The sequence below is a fragment of the Lytechinus pictus genome, unplaced genomic scaffold (assembly GCF_037042905.1).
Source record: "Lytechinus pictus isolate F3 Inbred unplaced genomic scaffold, Lp3.0 scaffold_19, whole genome shotgun sequence".
Classification (NCBI taxonomy): Eukaryota; Metazoa; Echinodermata; class Echinoidea; order Temnopleuroida; family Toxopneustidae; genus Lytechinus; species Lytechinus pictus.
In genome coordinates this window covers 13,429,082-13,449,238 of record NW_026974140.1, presented here as the reverse complement: position 1 = coordinate 13,449,238, position 20,157 = coordinate 13,429,082, and the positions used below count along the sequence as shown (strand labels likewise).

The 20,157-nt window shown below is 33.6% G+C and overlaps 1 protein-coding gene across 2 annotated transcripts; it reads right to left on the bottom strand.

The window, feature by feature from the left end:
- Window positions 1–319: 319 nt before the first annotated feature.
- LOC129260858 (uncharacterized) lies at window positions 320–19,056 on the bottom strand. 2 transcript variants are annotated; one of them, XM_054898851.2, is made up of 13 exons: window positions 18,998–19,056; window positions 17,812–18,100; window positions 13,771–13,810; window positions 13,201–13,266; window positions 11,562–11,709; window positions 10,924–11,001; window positions 10,476–10,545; window positions 9,631–9,695; window positions 8,185–8,251; window positions 7,151–7,333; window positions 6,155–6,306; window positions 5,659–5,718; window positions 320–4,887 (listed from the first exon to the last, which is right to left on the bottom strand). In XM_054898851.2, the coding sequence occupies exons 1-13, from the start codon at window positions 19,018–19,020 to the stop codon at window positions 4,803–4,805; spliced, it is 1,326 nt and encodes a 441-aa protein (XP_054754826.2). In that variant the 5' UTR covers window positions 19,021–19,056; the 3' UTR covers window positions 320–4,802. The 2 variants fall into 2 exon arrangements, with proteins under 2 accessions (XP_054754826.2, XP_054754827.2); XM_054898852.2 differs by having other exon boundaries at window positions 17,839–18,100.
- Window positions 19,057–20,157: the final 1,101 nt, after the last annotated feature.

Here is a 20,157-nt window from a genome sequence, read left to right as displayed (position 1 = left end):
CTTCATATCTAGAAAATATTTTGAACATGCATTTTAGATGTTGTCGCTGCTGGCTTTCCATAGTTGTGGTTGATTGGATCAATGGCAACTCTTTGTAAGACGGGGTCAACTTTTACTTTTCATTCTAGAATCATAATTGCCTTTTCATGCTGCCCCTCTCTTTAATTATTCTTCCCAGCTCTCCACCCTTTCCCTCCTCTCTTTTTTTCATGTTCCTGCCCCTCAACCTACCCCTCTTTATCCCTCCTTTTTCTCTATCTCCCCCTCTCTACTTTCATCTATCTTGCCATAAAAAAATATTTTTGAAAATCCTGAAATATTGACTTGTTATTAATTTAATCTCATACATACATTTATGCCATTCAAATTCATTGCATTATTGATAATCATATTCTCAGTCATTTCAAGAACAAAATGAAGACGACTCTGCCTCAAAGTAAACCATGATCGTACAATCTTATCACATGCAACATTTCTTCATTTACAGCTCTGATGACCACAAATGAGCCATATTTCATAGCAAAAAGCACATGCATTACACAATAAATGTGTGCCATACTTAATGGAATTTCACTAGTTTTATTGTGCCTCCTGTTGGATTGTATCACCAGTGACATTTAATTACCAAGATAACAATAAAGGTGATTTTCTGGTTGCCCCTTCATTTGAGTTCAAAATACTGGGCAGAACATAAAAACAGATCAAAAGTACTTGATAAAACCTTGAAAAACAAACTGCTGCTTAAATTTACTTCTTGATTAGCTTCACTCGGGTCAAATAAAATTCAAATCACAATACTCTTAAAGCATAAAATAGTAAGAAATTCTGAACGATTGAAATAAATGGATAAAACAAGCATTGGATAACTGAAGAGATGAACTAAAAATAATGGTACAAAATATAATAGCATATTGCACTTGACAAAATACTATTTTGATAGTCAACAAAGTACCTGCATTGACAACAGAAATGGTGAAAAAAAAACATAAAAGAATAATTAAAATTATAGAAAGCATGATCATTTGCCTATTGTTGAGATTTAATGAAAAATATCCAAACTTGAACCTACTATAGATGCAGTTGATTCAAATTGACTAGAGAAAACAATAACACTACTTTGTAATTGAACAGCAAATACATTGTCTTTTGAAAAAAATAAATAAAATGGGCCAAATTATTTGTCAAATTAACGAATGCTCACGCACACATCCTCTCTTGATAGAGAGAACTCTTTGTGAGAATCTTGAGGTAATGCCTTGTTTACATAAAATATAAACAGAATTGAACATTACACAAAAAATCTAAGGCTCAGCTAAATAATTTTCATGGAGTAGTTTCATCTAATATTGCTTTCACAATTTCTTATGATTGGTATTAATTTTAGTCCGGATTATGCATAATACTAAGAAATGAAATAAAAAATGGATTCTGTACAGAATCTGTATTCCCAAATCGTGCTTTTGATTATTATGTCAATTATATTTTGTTCATTCTGTTATTCATATTTACTAAGACAAGTGACAAAACATCTCTTTTTTTCTTTCTTTCAACAGAAGAGAAAATTTTAAATTCCACATTAGTATGCCCTGATAGCCCTGTTTTTTTGTGCAAATCTTAAGTTAATAAAATTTATAAATCAAAATGAATTGGTCAATACAAATATTAACATATACACTGTGCGATAACATGTGACAATTAAAAAAATAATGTTCTTACAATTGTATTCGTAAATTCCAGAGATAATTTACAATTTATACATGATAAATAAACTATTGACAAATCTGTACAATACAGGAAGGGCTACATAATTCATTTTGTAATAATATTGAATCATAAATACATATACACAAACAACCAGCACATTCTCTATGAAATACTTCATACATTTAATAGTAACTTTATTACTATATTCAAATCATTCTCCCATATACAATGATATTCAAAGAGAGAGTTAAAGTCAAGATTTGTTGTATGGGCAGCCAATTGTGACACATACCCAAAGGTTAATGTTAAGCACAGCACTCCCAAACTCCAGTGAATCAGCACATTTTTTCTTTTCTTGGACTTTTCATAAATAAATGCAGCACTAAGTTTGCAATCAATCACAAAAAGTGATAAATCTTTACCATCTATTGCATTTGCACATTGATCAACATACCAATGTTTGAAGTGTGCAATTGATCCCAAAATTCAAATAAAATGAATATTAGAGCACACAGATACATGTGCATCAAACTTTTTTTTTTTTTTTTGTCTACCAAAGGTTTAACCGAAATAGTAATACATGGTTTTAATTTAACTTCTGTTTATAATATCATACATTGGACTTTCAGCCTGTCACCACAAAATCTAGAACATTATTATGATTACTATTATCAGAACCATTAAGTATTTCACACTGAGGTTCACTGTTGCACAAGTAACACCAACATAATCATAATCATCCATTTACAGGATCATATTGAATTTTAAGTAGTGCAGCCTTCTTGCTTTTAACATAGATCATATTCACCCTGCTTACAACACTATCTTTATTGATAATTTAACATAGAAATATGCCTAACATAAAAACCTGACGACCCTTATTATTAAAGCAAAATATACATACCGTATATCACAAGTATTTCTATTTGAAAATAGAAATGGTCATGCACTTATGCATGGATTTGTACAAAGAAAGGATCTTGTTACCTCTCCAAAAGAATGCCATATTATGTCATCATTACTAATTAGGTTTGGGAAAATAAGGTATATAAAACAGTACTCTTATATATGCTAACAAAATGGAAGTTGTAATTCATTTGGTTGCCTGGAAGTTAACCTTTCTTTTTCTGTTTACCAGAAACAAACATTCAGACTTCACACAAAGTATTAGATTGGCTTGCTCTCATTATGAATTACTCCAAAGCACAATGAATAAACTTCAATTTCTGAAAGCAAATAGCATTCATATGGTCCTTAATTGTCCCAAAACTAATTCATGCCAATTGTATATAAATCTTTTTAAAATGCAACACCCGAATGCCCACGGATGTATGCATGTATACATTAATACTATAAATAGTTTGTCTCTCTCTCTCTCTCAGACAATTACGTACTTTACAAGGCAGCCTTCAAAAAAATATATATATTTACATTCATATGATAACATGATACTTTTGAGATTTGAGATATCAGAAGAAACCAAAAAATACTCATTACTTCTTGAGTAACTAAGGACAAACCACACAATACTATGGAAGACATGGATTACCATATTCAATATTATAAGGAGTATAATACATTGGTGAGATGTGTATGCCTCTAATAATAGTTGGCTTCTACAAAGATCTTGAAAATAACACAAAATAAAGAGATATCATTAACCGTCTTCTTGAATTAATTTACTAAGTCTGCAATATATCTACTGCCTGGAATAAATTGATTCTGAAGTCAAAATTTAGCTCTCCTGGTTAAGGAGTTGCATGTCATTTTATTAAAGTTCTCTAATATTGAAACCTATCCCAGTTTCTTCACAATTGGTCTCTTTAACAATAAATAAAAAATAATATTTGAAAATCAAGCATACTATCATGCCTCCAAATCTCCATAATCATAAACCTCATGTTTGAAACAAGAAGGGTATTGCCATATTCATTTGGTCCTAAATGGGCCATTTTTTATTGTAGAATCAACATTTTCCTGAAGGATCATTTAGTATTACCATTTGTGCAAGAAAGACAAAAGTTTTATACTAAATTTAAAAATGCTCTCTTAACGTCCAATTTTCATTAAATGAATTGTAATGTGTATCTTGTAGATATTGAAGGACTTAAATCTGGCACAGATCCATTGAGGTGGCGGAAGGTGCAGGTGCACCCCATAGAATTTGAAAATATAATGGTGCATCCTATAGATTGGCTTCAGTGCACATCCTGTAAAATGGCATTTATTCCTTTTTTTTTTTTGCTTGTCAAGTTTTTTTTGACAAATTCGCACCCGACAAAAGTCTGACTCTGGATTAGCACCTGTCATTATTCATAGTGAAGTCATTTGAATAATACCAAAAACATTCAGTAAATTTAATCTTCACTATCATTTGGTTTGTGAATACCAGTTCCAATTAATATACAGCATCATTTGTTATGTGAAAATGTCTAGGTACCAACATTACATCTTATGATTAGATTTTAAATTCAAATTGAATTTAATTGCACTGATCCATTTTCAACAATGTCTGTTTTGAATTTGATCCATTCAAAAGTATAGCAGTAACAATACAGAAAACAGAAAATAATTCTCCATCGCTCCCTACATGTATCTGTGCTTTCCGTCAAATTGGTCAACATAATAGATAATTATTCTATGCATCACATATTCAATGTTTATAAATAAAAAAAGTCATGCATTTTCTCATCAGTAATGAAATGGAATGGTATTCTGTCAGTATTATTATAAGTGATTTATTAGGCAGAATGCAGTAATTAGTCTTGTCCAGACAGACCTTACCATTAATGAAAGGAGCCAATAATAAAAGACATGCCTGTGCCTCACACAACACAAACCTTAATAGCATTATCATTTTTACAACTGATTGCACATATGTACCAATGGAATCAATTGTGAAAATCAGTCCCAAGATCAATGATTATGCTTTGTGTTACTGGCCCCAGGTAATTATTGCTGAGATGTGACTGACCAGGGATTCCCCATCCCTAACCCCACATTAAAATCTGCCATCACATAGCACACAATCATTAGCTAATCTATAACCTGAACTACATTTGGTCTTTGCTTGTTGGATGGGATGTTGATCGTAGCCTTCATATTCCAGTATCTACAGCTGTGTGGTTGGGATCTAGGGCAGGAAACAATCTCTTCAGGGCATCTATCGTCCCAAGAACGGTTCTGATGGATTAAACAAAAGGAATAACAGAAATAAAAGCATATTATTCACAATATCGAAGTATGCAAAAAACCTACGTCAATATAGCACATTGAGAAGAAAACTTGTGCATGTAATCTTTGTTTCTCAAACAGAACAGGTTGTAAAGAAATGTTGAATAGTTGCAGGGGAAAAGGGGGGTGGGGGATTCTAGACTACACCAATCAGACAACCTACACTGTATACGTATCATCACTCCTCCTCCTTCATAAACTCAGAATTTAAAGATTGTCTCAGAATTTCTGAGTTTCATGGAAGTTGTCACCACTGAACAGTGTTTTTAGTGGCAATATAAAGTACTATGCATGCACATATGCATGTCTATTTTAAAAAAAAAATGACTTTGAAAATTGTCAAATAGCCACAGAAAGTTAGTCAAGACAAATATACAACAAGATGAATATTTTAATAGTCAGGAATATTCATTTTATTGGTTTGTTATATCAAATTTAAGCAGTTGGTTTCTGTTGGTAATTTCCAGAAATATCTAATGGATAAAATCTAAGTACAATAATACATGAAGCTTGCATGTACATACTGAACACATGATATAAGCTCTTTTAAAATGTGCATTATGAACTTTAAACTTGGAGCATCAAATATGTAAATAAGGACAATAATGTGACCCTCAAATATTCATGCTCTGCAACTATTAATGAATTGTGTAAGTTAATGGCATAAATGATATAAAATTTGTCTTGCATCAATAAAATTCTGAAAGATCAATAACTTACGCTACACAACCCATAAATATGAGTAGTACATCTAAAATCTTGGCAAAACATGAACGAGACCTGCAAGGAGAACCAACATAAAAGATCAATATTATATTTGTATTAACATTGTAAAAACTGAACATAGCTAAATAAACATAATATTTCTCTTGTTCACACATACATGTACATATAGAATTTGGTTATCCATAAACCACATATTTAATCAATCTGCAGGAATAAAAAAGGAACTCTCAATTCAATTTTGGACCCTATAATTTGATTTGTTGACACCTTCATGCAAAGGATGACTTGAATAATGATAAATGTGTATTGTATATATCTTGGGGCTGAATTTAATTTCCCAAGGTTTCTTCATGAATACAGATATATAAAATCAAAATCTTTATATCGATGAAAAAATTAAAATACTGAAAGAATATGACGAAAATTGTACACTAATAATAAGTGAAATATGCATTAAAAATTGTTGTAAATGATTGTAAAAGTAACTTACTCTTGGAATATCCTCCAATGTATAAGCCCCGGTAAAATAAATGCTAAGAGGGTGCAACATGTCGCCCCCACTAATGCCATGAGGGTAGTAAAGTTTGGTATTAACACCACCACCACAGCAGTCAACAAAACCATCCCTAGTCGCAGAAAATTCTAAAGAGATATAAAATGAAACATGACTTTAATAGACAATATGTAAAATTCCTTCCAAATCATCAAAAGAGCAGCAATAACTGATAGACAGTCAATGGACAGCCATGTATGTACCTTTACACATGCTACAGATTTTGTTATCATTTCATATCATGCAAGTTCATGAAAGGCCTCCAAGCACAACAGTATGCCAATTACTAATGGAGCCACCCTACTACAAAAAAGACTTATGAATAAACACATAAGTTTACAAAAATCCATTATAAAATATCTAATATACAATTATGGATATGTAGACATAGATAATGACATTATAAAGGTCCAGGGGAACATTTCATGAAAGGACCTGTCGGACGTTTTATCTGACAAGTCCTGTTTTATCGGAAAGTTACCACAGTAAAAGTGCTTCTCAGCCAATCAAAATCAAGGAAAGTTGTCAGATCTGACAACTAGTCAGACAAAAATTTTGATGAAACACTCTCCAGGGGCCGTTTCATTTAGAGTTACAACTATTGTAACTTTGCCATTACGACAACTACCATGGCAACAGGGCTCAGCAGCCAATTAAAATCAAAGTTGCCACGGTAGTTGCCATAATGACAAAGTTACAACAGTTGTAACTCTTTACGAAACGGGCCCCTGGTGGGTGTTTCATAAAGACTACAGTGTACAATCAATCGTGAAAATCAAACGTATGATTAATCACTAACCTTTGTGTTACGGGACCCAGGTATTCATTTTAGATCTTATTTAGTCAGACTTAATTTTTTGTGAAACACTCCTCTTGAGGTTATTACCTTTATACTAACATTGCTAAGTACAAGAAGATAGGGTTGAGACTTACCCCTTTAATAACCTCATTATTAGGATCATTTATCAATCTCTTCTCCATGATTCTTATAACAGGGAACATCATGACAGGGTATGTGAAGTAAAGAGAGAATGATAATAGAGCCTGTACAGCATGTGGTAATACACCATCCGGTAGATTGAGAGTAATGATGTTCATGGTTTCAGGACCAAAAGACTGTCAATGAAAGATGTCAGAGAAAATAGAACAGTGAACTGTGAAATTAATATATTTAAAGAGCTCTGTTCGAAAAGATACCAGTTCAATTTTTTCTAATGAAAACTAAGGATGAATTTAGATAATTATTCAACTAGGGAACTCTATTTAACAACAAATTGCAATTTCAATATTAAAAGCAGCCATGAACAAAAAACACCTAATATCATCTATCCACATAAAAGTTGTTTTTTTAATGAAAAAAAAGCATTATCTCTTAAGTTCAATGAAATGAGAGATACCATAGCTTTTATAACCAAGGAATTAATTTGACTGATCAACCATCCACATTCTCAGATATGTCAATATTCAAGTCCTGGGATATTTGCAAAACATGGAAGAAGGTACCAGAACCCATGAAAGACTATTATGCTTTAATACACATTTTCTAATGCTCCCAGCCCCTATGAATGCCATCTCAGTCTCCAACAGGTTGACAAAAGTCATGTTTGAAACTTCAATATCAGCAGCTTTCACAGATATTGAAGGATAGGAATTGACAGACACTGAGTGTGATTCTTTCAAAAAGCTGCAATAAAATGAACCTAAGGCTTTGTGGAATATCTACGTAAAGCAGTAAAATACTGCTTTTAAGCAGTAAAAGCACCACACAAAATTGAGAAAAAAGCTATATAATTAACCCTGTAAATGTTGTTTTCAGGTATAAACTATTTCAGAAGCAATGTCATGAGATAAAGTGAAGATTTTGTTACATTGTTTGGATGAAAATAATACTGTTTTAAGTGATTGCACTTATCTTATAGATGAAAGATTAATTGTTTACATTTTTAAAAACACAGTTATGGACTTACCAAATACCCACAGGCTCCGAACCCAATAAATAAGCTTGTCATTGAAGCAATTGCCAATTTGAATATCCTGTCGAAGAAAGAAAAGAATTATCTAATAAATGCTTCTCAAAATAAAATCTGACAAATCTCTTAAATTGAGGATTATCATAATGAAAATGACATTTTTTCTTTATGAAAAAAAATACTTAAAATATTTCATTGAAATCTACCAGAATTAATACTAGAAGCTCATGAACACATTGTGTGAGGGCAAGCCAGAAACCGAAATCGCCTAAAAAAAGACATATAGAGATGTAATAAGCACTACCGTAAGTAACGGTCTATTAACCGCACCTTTTTCTCGGCGGGATAGAAGCAAAAGTCGGGGGTGCGGTTTATCCACGGTGACGGGTCTGAGCCAGCCCGTCATAACCCCTCTGCCAGTTCACAACACATCGAGTGGCCGGGCGTAGCCGCCCAGGGCAATGTCGTTTAGAGGGGTATGAGCTGCGGGTAATGAGAAGCGATTATAACAAACGCACCCACCTTCATGACACTAATTTCGACTTTATTCTCGGTTCAAAGCAGCGAAGTTCCCTGGCTTAGTTCAAAGAGAAGCCAAGCATACTCGGTAATATTTTGTCACAGCTGAGCGAGCGCGAGAGTTGAGTTAGCTGAGCTAGCTTGCGTTGTATATATTGTGGTTATAGTGCGACTTAAGCTGGCGCTATTCATTTTAACCCTCGATCCCCTCCAAAGTCCCGTTTCGCGCCAGCTTATTTTTTCTTTCCCGTTTGCTTTTCATAAGATACCATGTACACCACGCAACGAGAGAGACAGCACAAAGCCGTCAAAACAACTGTAAAAAATGCCAATTTCTTTGTTTCTTGAACCTTCCTGTAATCCCGTATCCAAATTCATGCTAAGACATCGAATGCTAGACAAATTCTGAAAGTGATTGTGAGTTTGTGATGCACGAAATGTGAATGTTTCTTCCTCCTAAGGCGGGAAAGACACAGATCATTATTTGATAAGATGTACTGGTACCGTATCGTAGTTTGCAATGTACAAGAACGGCAGTGCTGTGTGTGTGTACACTGTGACTGTGAGGTGAGTGAGTGTGTAAGTGGCCAATACCTTTCTTTCTTGCAAACATTTGTAGATGAATTGATCAAGAACAGCAGATTTCCGCATACCGGTAATCTCTTTGGATACTTTGAAATCTTTAACTTAGTTTTTGTTTCTTCGTACCTCAAATATAATGTGAGGATTTTTTTTTTTTTTTTTTTTTTTTTTAGTCCAAAGTTGGAGGTGCGGTTAAACCACGGGTGTGATTTATAGTCCGTTACTAAAAGCGGAATATTTTTAATATCACCACATATTACAATTCACTATAAATATAAAGCTTTCATACAATTCAAGAGAACTTCAACACAGGGCACATTATTAGATGAAAGTGATACTTACGATCTAAATTTTTCCCTTTTATCCATAGCTACAGAACTTTCCAGATCTAAAATCATTCCAGCTCCCTATTGAATAATGGGGAAAGAGCAGTTGATTATAGAAACAAACATTACAATGAATAAGGATATATACTGGCAAATCACAAAATTTTCAAAAGGTAGCACAGCTACTATTTCATTTTGATTTTGAGAGGGTGGTTGCAACAGTGTGAATGACATAATCAAACACAAAGCAAATTCCAACAGAGGTCATTGAGAAAATAACGACTCCAGAATCGCAGAAGTGGTTTACGGTACACCATGTCTAAAGTCCTGGGGAGCGTTTCATCAACATTTTCGTCCGACAAGTTGTCAGATCTGACATCTTTCCTTGATTCTGATTGGCTGAGAGGCAATGTTACTATGGTAACTGTCGGATAAAATGGTACTTGTCAGAGAAAACGTCCGACAAATCCTTTCATGAAACGCTAACCCGGAAGGACTGAGATACGAGTGCATAGAAATACAAGTGAAATGGAAAGGTGAGAAAGTGGAGGTTGGGAAGTAGAGTATGTTGGGGAAAATGAGTGTAGTCCTTGAAAGGACTGTAAACCAGAATGAGTGTAAAGCTGAGTAGTAAGTAGGGTGAGAGGCTTGAGTAGAAGGCTTGAGTAGATGAGAGAACGCTGGCTGGAGTCGGCCAATGGAGTTGCATGGCAGGAGGAGAACTCGATTTCCTGACTCACCACCATGCAAACCTTCAAACAACAACCCCAGAGTCAGAGAATGAAAAATAAAACAATTCTTAAAATTTTAATCATGTGCCGATGACAAAAACAACTGATTCATATAAAAAAACATACATACCTCATAACAGTAGAATGCTATCACTAAAAAGAATGGGAAGCCTTCTAATGACATTGTCTTTGGATGAATTCTGTGCATGAAACATAAAGAAAAATAAAATACATGTAGATACAGTACATAGATGTTTTTATGATTATATCATTATATTTTCTGTGTAATACAAAATTAATGCTTGAACTGGACAATTCAGTTTCATTTTCTTGCATAATATCAAGCAAGTTATATGATTCAGTTTCAATTAGTAATGCATTATTTGACAGATAATGACCAATTCCAATCCCTACCCCCCCCCCAAAAAAAAAAAAAAAACTAATGAAAAAAATTATACTTCGTACACAATAGTACACAAGATATTCTACATATACATTTCTTGCATTTTTCTTAGTTTCTTTTTTCCAAACTCCAAAATGAAATGAGTTTCTAATTAAGATTTCACTGGATTACTTACGGTACATTGTGTATGTGTTCAAAGTCAAACCAAAACACAACTGTGTATGCAAAAACATTGGCAAAGTCAGCCATCAAGCTACAATGAAGAAATGGAAAAGAAAAGAAAACAATTTTAGCCAGCTTTTGTCATATCACAAATGGTAACTTCTTCTATTCTATCAGCATCACCATGTAAATAAATCTTCAGAGATCATTAGTTTGATATTTATTATGGGGGGAAAATTCTAATAGCAACATTGAAATAATTTGACATTTTCATACACAAACCAGCATATTATAATGAAGATTTTTGCTTAATATATCATCCAAACCCTACAAAACGAGGGGAATCTTTTCATTTTGAACAAGAACACTTAATTTTCATAAAATGAGATATACATACACAGAAATACATGCAATGACAATATTGGTTTCTGCATAGCACTTTACTGATCAAAGTGCCAATAATATCATTATCAAAATAGCCATTGCATTCAATTCAATACTATTCTTCACATGTTTTGTTCCCTGTGGAATTTTCCAATAGAATCAAATAATAACTCCAAATAGAGACATTCGATCAGTATTATGGTAAAGATATAATCAATTTATTTTTTTCTAAATAAAGCTCCTCTTTTGAGGAAAATTTCTTTTTACCTGAATAATGCTAATCTATTGAGATGTCTTAGAAGAGATAAAGCACAACACCCGGGAAGCATGAAGACTATATAATGATACATGGTAAGATGCTGGAAGAGGGCTGCCAGATTTGATGAGATGAATATCAAATAACTGCAACAAAACCCTGAAAGGTTTAAAATGAACAAAAGAAAAGAAACATGAGAAACAGAGTGACTAGGCAATAAAGGCACAGCAATTCATGCAAGTATTCAATTATATAGTGAATGTAAGTTAATTTACAAGCTAAGCTATACTAGAATATTTCACCCTGTCCACTGAGCATCTGTCTGTAAAGAACTATATTCACGGTCGCATCTTTATTCCCCCCCCCCAAAAAAAAAAAAAAGAGGAGAGGGAAACAGAGTAGAACAATTCTTAAATCCCTAACAAGGACAGATCAAGTCATGTTGTTGCCCTTATTGAATAATCAAAACAAATGGGTTTAACTAAATTTAATGAATCAGTTAAACGAATGCATGTGAGGTGCTGTTTTAAATTTATTGTGCAGAATCCAGTATTCGTCACACATATGCTTGTGATGACCAAGAATTAGATAGTTCTCTCAAAATTGAATCTAAGTTCCTCTTGAATCATTGTTTGTTTACACATGTAGGAAATATAAACTATGACTTTGGCTACATTCCAATGACCTTAAGGTTAATAAAGATTTATGAACAAATTGATGGATTTTGTTTTTCAATATTACATGTTTCACAATACTTTTACTATATCACACACAGAGGTCATAATATTTACATGTAATTTTTCAAGCCAAGTTGATCATAGAGTATAATTCTATCTCTAATACAGACACAATTATCACATTTTACCATCTGTTCTCATATTTCACAAAGAAAAAAAAAATTAAACACATTGGCAAAGATGAGAAGAAGATAATCTAACAAACAGGAAATTCTTTCATTCAAAACATTTCACTAACCTTGTGCACTGGCATCAAACTTTCATAACACATATGACTGAATGACTACCAAAATAACTTGTTTCATGAATATCACTTTATATGACCAAATGCATTTCCAAAAGACATGAATATTACAATGTATATACATGTATGTGAATACATCATGTTAAAATACACTTCAATCCTGTCTCAAAGTCAATATTTGTGCTATTAAGAAAATAAAACATTTTCACACTTAACTTTATACTATTTCAATGAAATGACTCTATAATAATATTTTTTCAATATGTTTTGAGAAAAAAAGATTTTGAGAAGGATAGGCTATAAACATATGTCCTAGATCTATGCTGGACGCCATAACAAATATGCCTTGTTCACACACAGTAATGAGTGTGATTAGATTCACAAGTAATGACCATGCTCACATGTCACACAATTTAAAAACTTACACAATCAATTTTAGATTTTGTGTGATAATGCATACATCACATTATCATTACATGTACATGTATGAACACCTCATAATTATGTCAACTATTAATGAATCTCACAACCATTGCTCTATCAAAATAAATTAATTTCATGATTTCGGTCAAATTCCTAAGACACAACACAAATAAAGACATTTCATATAAATGTAAGTATACTGTAGGCTCACATCATGCATATTCATAGGATCATTTTAATACATACCTGTTTGAGAAATGACAATTGACATCTCCACAATCAACCTCCCTTTGCTTCCAATAGCATAATAAGCTGCACAAAAAAAATGAAAGGGTTCAAGGAAAATGTACATAAATTCATTTTACATTAATTACCTGAATAAAAATTCGATACTTTCATATCAACTGTACATAGCTTACAAAATTTTCATAAATATCACAAGACAAAAGAAATCTGTAATTAATTATGCAAGCAATATAAATACATGTTACTGTAAATAAAAATCATAATGACAGAAAAATTACTGAGCTTGAAGTTTACTCAATAATAATATCTTAAATATAAAAGCTGCAACAAATGGTTGTAGCATGTATTCTACATTTTACAGTGTTCTTTTATTTCATGAGAATTTAATAGCATTGTCTTTACACGTTTACCAGAAGAAAGCAAATTCCTAGTTATTTAATGACACACATGTATTGTGTAATTAATTGTACCAGCAAGAAACTTTTATTTTTCACAATGAAATGGCAATATAGGTCTCATGCATGCATACAAAACATTGGGAACACAAGACTTCATTCTATCTATACTTACCAAGATCTCCGTAATTTAACTCCTTCAAATGCTCATTTTCCTGAAAAAAACCACAAGTAAAAGAAAACATTAAAGGTTTTTTTTTTATATAACACTTTATTAAAAAAAAAAAAACACACACACAAAAAGATATGAGCTGTGGCACTATACTTGAACAGTGAGCAAAATATATATAACCTTCCAATTTAAAACAAAATGTAATCAAGTAATGAAGGGACTCTTCATTAAAAAAAGTCACAACAGCCAATGTTTGCATTTAGTATTTTCTGATGTTTCACCAATATGTCATTCTTAGTCCCAGTATTCAAAATTCTTCAGTTCATTTATTGAAGTACATGTACTGTATTTCTCGACCCTAGGTACATGTAATAGGCTATCTTTATACAGTGGCTATGCATTTATATAAGAAGATTTTTCAAAACAGTTGTATATATATTTAAAGGTGGTATCTAATGTTAGCTTCAACCACTCAACCCTTTACAATTCAGAAAAGTTATGTGTGTGTATAAGGTGAAAATACAAGCTAAGTAAACTGTGTGTGTATAAAATTTTTGTAGTAAAAAGATAGAACAACAAAGTAAATACAAAGCACACTATGAAATCAGTCCTGTGCATAAATACAGAATAAATTGTACAATGTCAATGTGATAGAAAGTGAAAACAGACCCCCTTTATCTTCTAACAGTTAGTTTGATACGGAATAGAGCGTTGAAAGAACAAATTGTTAGTTAAAAACTGCAGTGTAGTTACATGTAATAAAATTCTTTTTCAATATTTTTATCGATGACAGGACCTATTGTTTTGACTTTGTCCTCAAGTAAAATTTTGGCTACAATTTAAGAAAATGTTCCATGAAGAGACTGAGATGCAACACAAGACCTCAAGCAATTTCTTGAGTCTACATGTAAGTGCTATCAGATGGGTGAGATTGATAAAGGAAAAAAAATCACAATTCATAAAAAAGATGACAAGATTCTTAAAAAGACTGATGTTAAAGTGAGTAATGATAGAATAATAACCAAAGTTGAATCAAAGAAGAAGTAGGATCATTCAGAAGGCACATCAATCCTCTGGTCAGACTAGTAAAGTACTTGTAAGCCATTTTTTTGTTAAGTTTGACAGTTTGATTACATGCAGAAGCACAGGTGAAGCTGGGTGGGTGTTTCATAAAGCTGTTCATAAGTTAAGAGCAACTTTAAGAATGACTGGTGATCCTTTCTTGTGGTAAATGGTACATTCATTGGCGACGGTTTAGCGCGTAAGAAATGATCACCAGTCGTTCCTAAAGTCGCTCTTAACTTTATGAAACGGCCCCCTGGCCCACACCTCTGTATTTTAAGCCGCGTATTGCCGAGTTAGCCGAAAGTAGCATTACACAGGCAATGCAGCATATAGGGACAGTGATTTTCCGTTTCAAAAAATTGCCTTTTCCGTTTCAGAAAATCTCAAATTCCGTTTCAGCATGTCAGAAAACGGAAATTCCGTTTCCCCATAGACTTTGTACACACGGAAAAGTGACAATTCCGTTTACACATTTACATGCACACTCGCACTGGTCAAAATTTGTATCTGCTACTGTACCAACAACACAATAAAATCCGTTCTAATCGGATCTATGCGGGTGAATAAAATATTTTAACACACCCATTTTGCATGCATACATCCTCACCTTTCATATTATTAGCATTATTTCACGGTGAAATGATATTTCATCGATAATTTTGGGGGTTTTTGGACATCGTTATCATCAGTCATCGTCTTTTCCCAATCCGCCATCTTGGATTTTAAGACCACGATATCGTGCTGTTACATCTTCAAACGTAGAGGGCAGCAACACACAACTGTGTACATGTAGTTGAACGATACATGTGTGCATGTGAAGCCCAACCCGGCCGGCCGCGCCGGGTACGGGTACGGGTACGGTGCGGGGTACAATCGAGTGTGCTGATGTCGAGTGCAGTCACGATGTGTGAATTGTCATGATAGTAGCGAAGTGAGATCTTATTTTCTGGGTTTTTTGGGCCATTTAATATTCTCATTTTGTTGTGATTTTGGAGTAATTTCTGTTGCAATTCTGTGTATTTTGAGGGAAAATACGTTTTCCGTGATTTTCCGTTTGAAATGCCATTTTCCGTTTCAAAAGGCCCTTTCCGTGAATTCCGTCCGTTTTCCGCGATCGCGAAAAATCACTGTCCCTAAGCATACTACACAGCAAAATATTCAGTTGCAATCACACTTTTTCTTATCATGAGCTGGTACAGAGTTAGATGAAGTAAAACGACGTGAAGTCACGTGATGCAAGCTGAAGCAAGATATATCTAGGTAAATCAAACAGTACACTGTGTTGGCCTATACGTAAGCTGCCCACTGTTGCTCATAGATGTTGTTGCTCATCCTTGTGTGTCATTGCTTGCATTTTCTCGTTGTCACTCATCTTTGCTTGTAAGACTTTTGGTTGCATTCAGTTTTGGATGTTTGAGCTAGAATGCAAGGCCTCTGCAAAGTAAGTCTGCATATTGACCTCCTGTATATTAAGCTTGTTTCGGTGCATTGTGTAGCCTCTGGCTGCGATCGTCCATGTTCGGGCAATAAACAGCTTAACGCAAGCCCAGAATTAAAAGGTGCTAGCAAGGCTTTAGTGAAAAGATAATTATGTTGCAAACGGAGTTTATCTTTAGATATACAATAAAGGATGAGATTTCTGTACTGGGTATCTAATGGTAATCTCAAAGCCTAACTACACCTTTGATAGTAATACCTCAGTCACATTTGCTCTACAGCGGCCATACAAAGAGTTAACAAGTGGAATGCCTCTGGCGGTCTCACCTGCATCACGCGATTCAATATAGCAGCAGTGCTGACTTTGAAAACTACTATAACTCGCACTAGATGTTCAGTGATACTTGGTTACTCTTATGTCCAAGTTTCATGAGTCAGATCCATAAACTTTCAAAGTTATGATGGTAATTCAACAGATACCCCCGTTACAGCCAATTAAAGTTCATCGACCTTTGACCTTGGTCACGTGACCTGAAATGCACACAGGATGTTCAGTGATACTTGATTACTCTTATGTCCAAGTTCTATGAACTAGACCAATATACTTTCAAAGTTATGATGGTAATTCAACAAATACCCCCAATTTGGCCAAAGTTCATTGACCCTATATGACCTTTGACCTTGGTCATGTGACGTGAAACTCATGCAGGATGTTCAGTGATACTTGATTAACCTTATGTCCAAGTTTCATGAACTAGGTCCACATATTTCTAAGTTATGCTGTCATTTCAAAAACTTAACCTTAGGTTAAGATTTGGTGTTGACGCCGTCGCCGCCACCGGAAAAGCGGCGCCTATAGTCTCACTCTGCTATCCAGGTGAGACAAAAACAGCCGTTTTATTCATTTTTATTCAAACCACCTTTATGTAGCTGGTACAAAAAAATGTTAAAATGGCTGTTTTGACTCGCCGTAGAGCAAATGTGACTGAGGTATAAAGCATCAATAAATCATCTAACAAACCAAGTACAAAAGTGCATATATTTTTTCAAAGAATATTTGTGAAATTTAATGTTTGTATCTAAAAGGGCTCTTTGAGCATTTATTGGGATATCAGGGTGCTACAGACTATATCCTAAAATTGTAAACACATTTCATGCTTTGAAGTGATTTTGAAATAAACTTGCAAATTTTATTTTGATTGGGCCCCAATAGAAATTAATTTTTATGTAAAATCACAAGATTTGGCCATTTAAACAAATGTTCATTCTATATCCTTCACATGAAAGTGGTTTAATGGCATTCCTATAATCTAATCACAAATTGGATGTTATATGGGTTTGAAGGGGAAGGGTACCAAACCTTGAAATTCACAAGTGCAAAATATATATCTAGTCTCCAAGACATTTTCACCCTTACACTCTTGTAAAAAAGAATTGATGGAAAAGATATGAGTGTACCGGTACTAACCAATTAGCAGCCATTACCAGGGTATGATGAGTGCATGATAACAGCAGCATGCAATGGATATAAAAAAGACTTACGCATTGAAAACGGCGAGACTTTTTTACCTCTGTCTTGGAAGTCTTGCTTCCTGAGACGACATGAACCTCTCCATTGGACTCTCCACACATTACCACTTCTTTTTCACTATTTTCTGAGTTTCCATTTATGAGGTTCTCCATCTCTTCCTTGTCTCCTCCTCCACCTCCTCCCCCGTCTCCTTTCTCTGCATCAGGTCTTGGAATAGGGGATACTTTGAAAAGCTTCCGGACTTCTTTCCTCTCTTCTAGCTTGTATTTGCAGTCGATTAATAACAACATGGCCTTCATGCTTTGGGGAAAAAAGATAAAGACCTCATCAAATACACACTTCACTATGAAAATATCCCTGTTACCTATAAAAGGCAAATGGTATTCTTATATTCAACAGATCAAGACATCTTACATGTAATACAATTGAATGAGACAACATGTACATATGACCATCTTCAACAACATCAATGAGTTCCAGCTGGATTTTTAGTGTAACAAGTCAAAAACATAATATTTGGGTGAAAAAATTAGTTTAACAGTAATATAAATAATCTGTCAAGTTTTAACAAATCACATTTTGCATCAATTATGAATGTTCCAAGAAGTATAATTATTCTAAATGAAGGTTTGCATAATGCTGGAAACACTTAAATCAGAATTCTGCTTTGCTGCAAGACTATGGTCGGAGTGAAGTCCAAATTGACTTCAAGTCGCAGTTGATATCAACTCATTAAGGTTTGGAATATTCCTGAATGGAGGCTATACAGGCCTATATATTGGAATTTTGATTTTACTAATCATACCAGTATTCAGAACTTTGATTGTTAATGAGTTTATAGGTTGGATTTTTATCAATTGCTATCACAGTTTCTTTGAAATTTGGATCCCAACTGATTGTCTAGTGTGCGTTATGCTTTACTCTGAAAATATCTTTCCTGACACTAACATTATTATTATTAGATCAATGTGCATTCTTCACCAAGATAAAGAGTGAAACCTGTCTATGGCAGCCAACAAAGGAAAAGAAGAGATGCAGTCTTTATAGACAGGTACCCATACATTAATGTGCCTCTAAAAGAATAGGCTTATGTGGTTGCAATAGACAAGTGGCTGTTATAGACAGGTTTGACTGATCATTTTAAAGCTCAAACTCTATACTGATTACTGGTCTGGGCCAATTAAATCATTTTTTTACCTGACAACTGCAACAAACAGCATGATGAGAATCCCCTCCCAGATGCCAGCCTATATGAAAAATAAAATAGAAATTCAAATAACAAATGCATAAAATGAAAAACCTATAAGAGTCTGCAAACCTGATTTCCTTTTCGCAGCGCCTTGAGCACATAATCATTGTGGATTTAGAAATACTCTATATTATTATTATTAAGAAGTGCAAAATATATTTACAGTACATGTATGTCTCTCCAAAACCGTTTCTTTAATACCAATCAACCCTATCTCTTTTTCATAATTCATACTTTTTTTTCGTAATGACCATTCTCATCCAGCTCAATAAAACAGGAAAAACAAATCAATCTCATCTGGGTTTAACAAAATTATTAATGCTGTTCACTGTACAGTCATCTACATGTACATCTAAATTATCTAATCCTTTGAGGCATTTCCTTTCACTTTTCTTTTTTTATACATCTGTTACTCTGGATTTATATTCATTTTGGGAATTGCTAAATATATGTAAACAAAAGGAGACCTAGCTGGGGTACAGGAGTTATATTCTGTTTTCACATCAATTACCAAAGGGACAAAAAGTAATTTTGTCAAAATTTTGCCTCATGTTCCTACAGTTCATACGTATTCATATCTGTAATATTCTAACATAGTTTATTTCGCTTAAGAAGACAAAAACACTATGATTTGGGATGTAAAGTTGAATATAAAATGTGGTGCATACCCATGAAAAATACCGAGTGTCCCCACCTGATACATATAATTACATAATTTACCTTATTGATTTATTCAATTTTAAATCAAACCTTGTATCATTTTCATAAAATTAAACTGATATACAAACTGATGTACAAACTGATTATAAATTCATACAAACAAGTGACCATCATTTTCTATTAAAGAGGAAGTTCACCCCTTACAAGTTGTATTGCTAAAATAGCAGAAAAAATAACAAAAAATAAGGTGAAATTTAAGGAAAATCCATTGAGTTATTAAAAAGTTATTAGAATTTCATTTTTTTTTATTTGTGACATTGGCATACTTGAGTACATGTAGCTTCGGTATCCATGTATCAGGCACAGATCCAGATCCAGAGCTGTGGGGGTGAATTATCGGATAGTCTCATACCACTTGGTCTACTCATCAGTTTGTCCAACTTCACTT